The sequence below is a fragment of the Nestor notabilis genome, unplaced genomic scaffold (assembly GCF_000696875.1).
Source record: "Nestor notabilis isolate BGI_N333 unplaced genomic scaffold, ASM69687v1 scaffold24708, whole genome shotgun sequence".
Taxonomy (NCBI): Eukaryota; Metazoa; Chordata; class Aves; order Psittaciformes; family Psittacidae; genus Nestor; species Nestor notabilis.
The window spans coordinates 5703-13532 of record NW_009941820.1 but is presented as its reverse complement, the minus strand read 5'-3'; the positions used below and the strand labels follow the sequence as shown (position 1 = coordinate 13532).

The following is a 7830-nucleotide window of genomic DNA, read 5'->3' as shown; positions in this document are numbered from 1 at the left end:
CAGGAAAAATAATTAAATAAATAAATAAGTAATTTGTATATAGGCTGCATGGAGCACTCCAGTGAAAAGTTCCAGATTTCCTGTTTAGGGAGATGGGCCATTTAAGATAAGAAATAAAAACTTTTAAAACATTGTAATACAGCATGTAGGAGCTTGGTCAAAATTGAACAGGAAACTTCAAGTACATCAGCTGTATCCCTGACCGTTAGGCTGTCGCCTCATCAGATTTTTCAGAAAGCAAAGGTTTCCCTTTCAGCATATGTGTGCTCATCTGCAGTCTGCCTGATGTCTCTTCAACCCCAGTATTTATCTTTCCCTGGTATAAATGTCTACTACTAATGCTGAAATTGGTAACTCAGGGACTTAGCATCTACAAGTAGCTTCCCACATACAACCTGATAATCTCCTGTACAACCCTGCTGCACAAGCTCTCGGGACATTTGCTATTACTCCAGAGAACCATGATGCTGGTGTCACAGCAAGTCTAGCGCCATGTCTTAACTGTACCAAGTGATACAGGATGCTCCGGCATTGCCTACGGGGAGAGACCACAGACCACTAGAGGTGCTATCCCATTACAGAAGATAATTAACTCCATCAACTTCGTATTTTAGTTAAAGTTTCACAGAGCACAAAGCACTACACAATCTCTCCAGAAGTCCAGAGAACACAGAGATGTCTTTTCGACTGTATTCAGTGGAAATGAATGGTAGCAAACAAAATCTGTACTGTTTTACTTGCCCAGTGCAAGGCATTTGAATAGTAGAAGTAAACTGGACCAAGAAAAAGGGTAATGGGAGTCAGTTGTTAAAATACACCAGTATAAGTCTTCTTCTGTAAAGTATATTGAGGAATCCATACGGCAGATGGATACCGAAGCGAGAAAGCATACATTCAAGTACCTTGCAACAACCACATAACTAAAATCACCATCAGCTGACAGTGGAACAAGTGCCCATGCCAAATATAATGACAGGTCTTAATCTCATCTTCACAGACAGTGCAGATGAATTTTCCTTCAGGAATTCAAAGGGAAATTGCACATATTCCAAAACCGAATGTACTTGCTTAAAATGCTGTGAGAATGGAAAGAAAGAGATAAGAAGTCTTTTGAGCATCCAAACTCAACTTGGACTTCTCAGAACAGCATTATCTACCTCAAGGAATGCAGGTTTTGTTATTTGATTTTGTGAGGAGGGGTACTTCGGCTGTTGCTTTTTGTTTGTTTTTTAAATTTGCTTTATGAGAAGCAAACTAAAAGAATCTTTCCAAACAAAAGACCTTTGTGAGATTACAGGAATGTATTACCTTGAGCGATTAAAAGTTGCAAAATTTTCAGTTCCATAGATCAAGATTTCTCTTAACAGCCTAACACTCCAACCTCTTCCCTAAGAGGGCATGAAGTTTTCTTCAAATTTCATTACTTAACACTCACTTTTTTGCATAACATGAGAAAATGCTTGTAGTTTTATTTTCCCCTAATCAATGTAAAAAAAAGTTTTTACCATGTTTACTTCTACAGGAATTATTGCTCTCTCCTTGTTGCCTGCATATCTATGAAAAACAAATGGGGTCAGAGAACTTTCACACACGCAACGAAGAAGATACAGTCCTGCAAAGTGATAGGAAACACCTAGGCACAGAACACAGATATGAGTATGGACTGCTCAGATATCAACTCAAATCACCACAGCAAGACACAGCACTTTTTGCCAAAACTTACGTTTGACTGCAATTTTAATATGTAAGACAAAGCATGAGGATCAGGGTAAACTGAAGATTATTCAACATCAAGAACAGCCTCTACAGCCTTCATAAACTTGGATGGATAGATAGTGCCAAGATACAGTGCGTAAGACACCCCCCATGCTTCAAAAGTGCCTGGTTCAGAGAGTGCTCTTTAAGTTAGTCTCCAACAAATTATTTCTTTCTTTTTTGATGTGCCAAGAGACTGAACAGAAAAAGTCTACAGCTTGAACTAGCCCTAACTTTCCTATTCCAGGCTCTCAATGCTGAATTGCCAGACAGCACATGTATGGACGGTGTTATTTGACCCACAGATCCTGCACAGGCATACACACCAGAGCAATGCCAAGAAAAGCAGTCAGGAGCCTGCAGAGGTGAAAACTGAAGCCCACAGTAACCAGATGGAAGCAGAAGAAACCTGGTTCTGTATCACCAACCTGCCTTTGCTACCAGCTGATGGTGAAGCAAAAACTAAACAAACTATTAAGCTTTTAAAGTGGACAGTTAAGTGACTTCAACGGGGAATAACAGGGCAGGAGGGAAATGAAAAATAAAAACAGTGAAAGAACAAACCATGGAGCCTAAACCTTTATTGGAGAACTCCTTCAGTTAAGATATCAAAGGAGAGATGAAGGATGACCATATCTTTAACATTCATGACGAATCCATCCAGTGAACGCATTCTGAAAATAAGCCTTTCTCACTATGCATTTTCCAGCCTGTGAGAAGGGATTTGGGTTGATCCTAACCACCAGAAAAAAAAACAAAACTCAAGCTGTTCTTTCAAAGTGCTGCCTCAAGAAGCTGTTTGTGAGAAGCATGGGTCTCTTCCTCCTATTTACAGTGAAGATCTGAAATTCATTATATAGAAAATTTTGTATCCAAGTCAATAAAGTTGGAGCACATCTGCATGCAGTCACGATGGCTGGAGCTACAAGAAATCAAAGTGCCTGCAAAAGTACTGTGGCTTTGTTCCCATAAGGATCAAAACTGAAATAGAACACCTAAACCAAGCAGCAGCATTCTGCTGACTGAAACCCAACTAGGGGAATACCGATAGCATTACCTACAAAGAAATATGCTTCTTAAGAATTAAGAGTGCTTTCAGTTAATAGCTTATCCAAGCCCAGGATTTCAAAAGATCTTCAAGGACACAATATGTAAAGAAAAACTGGATATCAATAATTTGAAAATTAATTCTGTTTTGCTTGAAAGAATCATTCCCCTTTTGAATTCTACTTACCTTATTTTGCTAAAATTTGGATAAAAGACATTTTATTCTATCTGTATTAATATTCTCTCCAGAAGCAGGTAATGAAAAGATGCAACCTTTCCATTACTTTCTTGCCGTTTGTCTTGCATCTTCTAGACACAAATCCAGAATATATTTTTTTTTTTAAATGTTATGTATTTATGTTGGAAAATGCTACATAGATGAGGTGCCATTATATATTTAGTGGTGCATTTTATCATCAACATTCTTAACTTGTGTTTACATAAGACCTCCCACAGACATTTGGACTCACTGGACTTTGAGAAACAGCACAAAATGAAGAATATAAACAACCACCATTCTTTTTTAGCTTTTAGGACCTTTATGTATTTTGGGCAGTATCAGACTGCTTCTTGTATGCTACTGTTTATGTTTGGTACCTTTTTGGAGCTGCAGTCTTCACAGCTACTGAAGTAGCCTAAAAATAATCTGAAAGATATTGAATACAGACATTATCAGATTTTGTTGGGTTTTTTTTTAACACTTGAACGCAAAGCACATGCTTTTGACTATGCTCATACTTACATTTTCTAGAGCAAATCTGTTCCCTGCATCAGCCATTCACTGCAGTTAAAGTACAGACTGTCCACAAAGCAATGGTGACTCAGTAACACGGGTCTAGTCTAACCCCTTGCATCTGGTGTGATTTCAAATATCACCACATCGAAGTAGTACAAATTAACTTCATCAATCCACTTCATTTGTGCTTATTAATTCTGCTGCTGCTCATGGTCTTCTGCTAGGCTGGAACTAACAGACCTGCTATGGCAGGTCTCGAATCACAGGATGGTTGGGGTTGGAAGGGACCTCTGAAGCTCATCTAGACCAGCCCCCCTGCTAAAGCAGGTTCTCCTACAGCAGGTCACACAGGATCACATCCAGGCAGGTTTTGAGTATCTTCAGAGGAGGACACTCCACAGCCTCTCTAGGCAGCAAACAACAGGGTATTTAATATTACCAAAGTATCAGTTAAAGTGCAGCAATATTACAGGTCAGCTAAAAAGAAGACACATGGGGGTGGAGGGCGTACACGTAACTGTAAGACTGAAGTACCACCAGGCTCCTCCCATGGTATGAAGAAGCATTTGGAAAAAACAAACCAACCAACCCTTGCATTTACTTGATGTTGCAGGTGATTTGGTAAATGAATGGGGGTTAAATTCCGGTTTTGCATTCTGTAAACTTAAAAAGCAGCCTGATAAAAATCTTGCCATTCCCACACCGAAGAGAAGTATCTACATGATTCAGTCAGATTATTAAGCCAAATGGACTGTATGCTTTACTTCCTTACACAGTTACTTGTATAGGTTTTGTGCTAGGCATCGTGAATCCAAGCTATCAGCTATCTTACTGCAGTGAAAAAAGCAAGGTTTTTGAAACAAAACAGTACCTTAAGAATTTAGTGAGGATTTGAACTCATACAAGATACTTAAAAGACAACAAAATAGTAAAATACATATTTATTTCTGCTCTACTAGACAGACCTTTTCAACTCAAAAATTCAAGTCATTGCAAATAAATATGTATTTATCTTCAGTAATATGAACTATGATGGATTACTGTCACACTTCAAAAAAATGAAAAAACCTGAAACAAAAAGAAGAAATCATCTCATCCGTGCTTGCTTCCTTTTAATTTGAATATCTTAGATATTCTTCTCAAATGAGATACTTTCTTCCTCTTTTTACCTTAGAAAGAGTGCCTTCTCGCCTGTGTTTGTCACGGAAACTTACACAGATGAGGGTAACTGGCTCCTGCTGGGTTAGAAGGGAGCTTTCCTTAAAAGTTTTCACAAACATTTGAATTCAAAACCTGTTAGTAATAAAGAAATAAAATTACTTTTTCACTTTTGTTTTTACCATTATTGCAAAAGGCAAGTGAGAAGTCTAATCTGTTCACAGCCTTGTTTAAAAATACACAGTGCTAAGTAGGCATATTCTTGAGTTTCAAATCAAAGTGCAACAGATACAAAATGTGAAATATTTTAAAACGTATCGTCACTCATTTCATAATATGCACCTTTTTCCTTGGAAAGTGGTATTTCACACACCAATAGTTTCAGATCTAAAATAGATTCCTGAGTAGTATTGCACTTGTGAAGTTCAATATTCCTTTTTAAACAAAATTTTGAGAAAATAAATGGATACTCTGACAAAGTATGAAGCACTCCAATATTGAAAACAGGAGAGGAAAACATTCCTAAAAAGGTTTAGAACTGAAGGCCACACTCTATTCACTGTATACTGCAATCCAGTATCTCTCAAGAGTGAACAATTTTGAAGACCCATACGTACTAAGATTGAGCTCTGCCTCTTCTTGCGTAAGAGATGCCTACATTTCTGCTCACTGTATTTCTAGGTGTCTGAACTTAACCACTCCTTCCTTCTGTGTTCTTTTATTAGTAGATAACTCGAATAAATGCCACCTGAAAGCCTGTAATGAAAAGTTGAGTGCCGCTCCAATAAAAACATACAAACAAATATTCATATATTTTACTGTTCTAACACAAAATGTTCTCTATAAAGAGTACGAATCAAGATAGTGTCAGGTAACAGGATTACCTAAGAACACATTAGATTTCTTTTTCCACAAAATAATTAAGTTTCTTCATTAAAACCAGACGGTATTTCAGTTCTACCAAACAAGCCCTATGGATGTTTTCTTCCAATTCCAATAGAAATTTAATTAGGACAAATAAAAGATTTCTGAGATATTTTGTTGCAACAGTAGCAACCCATTTCAAGTAAGGAATTAATGTAAGGTATTATTTCTGGTCACTTACATGACTAAAATACCCATTGAAAAATTGATTAATTCTTAAGCTTCACAAATTCCACTTTTTTTAAATCTTTATTTCCTCTACTTAAATCAGTGTCTAGAAATTTTGCTCAAAGGGTGTAATATATTTCCACTGAAAATATTTTTAATTATTTTTCTATTTTTTTTCTAAGAATAGAAGGAAGGTGCATTATTGTTTAGCTTCAGAAGCCAGTCCCTACTATCAGAAAGGATTTGGCATGGCCATACACACACACGTGTTCAGGTGCAGTATCATACAGATCAGTAAATAATATACAAAAAAAACCCTATAGTGTATAATACTGTGACAGTTTTTCATTATATTCACAGACAGTAATCTCTGACTACCTGTAACTAAACTGGCCATAAATCCTGAAGGACCTTGTCTATAAAATTGAGTAACCCATCAATATACTCTACCTCTTCTAAAAATACCCGTATTTTACACTAATATACAAGGTACCTGCTTGCAAACACAGACGTAGCCATAAATAAAACTTTATTCTTTCATTTCATTTACAAGCTACCAAGTACCATGTATTTACACAGCACTGGACACTTAAAGTAGTTGCAGTCACAAAATGATCCAGACAGCTGTTGATAAAGTAAAGGATCTTAAGATAAAAGCAAAGTAATACTGTAACAGATAAGTGGCAAAAAAAAGCAGTTTTGCCATAATGATCAGACTTGCATGTTGCATCAATTCTGGTTGAAACAACTGAGCGCCATGCGATTCTCAGCTTTAACTGTTTGCAGTCTGGCTAAAGTTTGTACAGTCATTTCTCCTTTGCAGTTATTAAAATAAAAAAGTTAAAAACTATAGCAGCAACAAGCAAACCCTGTGACAGGAAGGCAAGGTTTAAGAACTAAAAAAGTTTATACAATGTGCTTAGGAAGGTTGCAGAATTTATCTTCCATCGGCTGGAGTTCGACTGAGTGACAACATGATTCGGGCGTATCTTTCACACAGTTCGTGTGTGGAATAGGAGGGTAACTTTGGCGGGTCATTGAAACCTTTAATCTCTGTAGAACAATCTAGCAGTTTTGGCAGGAAATCTGTCAGCTTTTCTTGCAAGTTGGCTGCAAATAAAACAAGAAAACCAAGCATAAGCATTTATGTATGCTGGAAGTGGAATTCTCCTTTTTCTGCCCAATTTTTATTTCTTTAATAGTGGGTGGGAAGAGGAGGACTTTCTCTTGGAATAATCCACTTACTTTGGGTCTGCCAGTGATAACTAGGACATTCCATTCCTAGTAAGATGTTAATATAAATGCCCCTTAAGAAGGTCTAACACGACAAATGTTTTTCCATTAAAAAAGCATGTTTTCTTTAAGGCCTAATAACCCAATGCAATATACGGAAAAACTGGGATTACTCAAAAGTCAGGGTACCTCAAAATACATTACCAAGGCACAGAAGACACAGGTTCAGTTCAAAACATTGAAAACATCACGTTTATAAAAAAGGGCCTTTCACTTGAATGAATAAATGACTTACGTTCCATTTCTTGTCCAAGATAGGAACACCAACGGTTTCTCATATCTTCCACAGCAACGATATCTTTTTCTTCCATTTCATCCACCAGTAGTAATGGCAAACATGGGACAATAAGCTCATTCATAATGATCAGGCCGTTATTTACTTCCTGATCATCTCCTGATTCAAACAGTGCTGCAGCATGTTCATTTAGTTTCTTCATAAGCCACCACAAAAAAGGAAAGCCTTTAAGTATACAGCATTTCACGTTCTACCATGCATCAGTTTCTGTTTGTTTAAAGCACAGTCTTTCTACAAAGCTACCTGGTAATTTGTATTAACCACAGCTGCACTTTAACATTTACAGCAATGATGCATATACTCTATTAATCCACTTGATCTTGTGCTGCTCCTCAAACCACTCCATTTGATACCTGCCAATTCAACCTCTGCAGCTGAAGACCAAGACCCTATCACCTGCTTTTGTTTTCTTGCTTTTGCTAAAAGTGACATAATCAAGCAAAACCAACAACCT

The 7830-nt window shown here is 37.2% G+C and overlaps 1 protein-coding gene across 1 annotated transcript in view; it reads right to left on the bottom strand.

The window, feature by feature from the left end:
- Positions 1–6300: 6300 nt before the first annotated feature.
- Positions 6301–7830, bottom strand: part of LOC104410828 (ubiquitin carboxyl-terminal hydrolase 25-like) — a 6971-nt gene continuing 5441 nt past the window's right edge. The window contains exons 4-5 of the mRNA XM_010021091.1: positions 7317–7512; positions 6301–6898 (exon numbers count right to left, since the gene is read on the bottom strand). Coding sequence (XP_010019393.1) covers positions 6726–6898; positions 7317–7512 — 369 coding nt within the window. The 3' untranslated portion in view covers positions 6301–6725. The remainder of the gene's footprint in view (positions 6899–7316; positions 7513–7830) is intronic.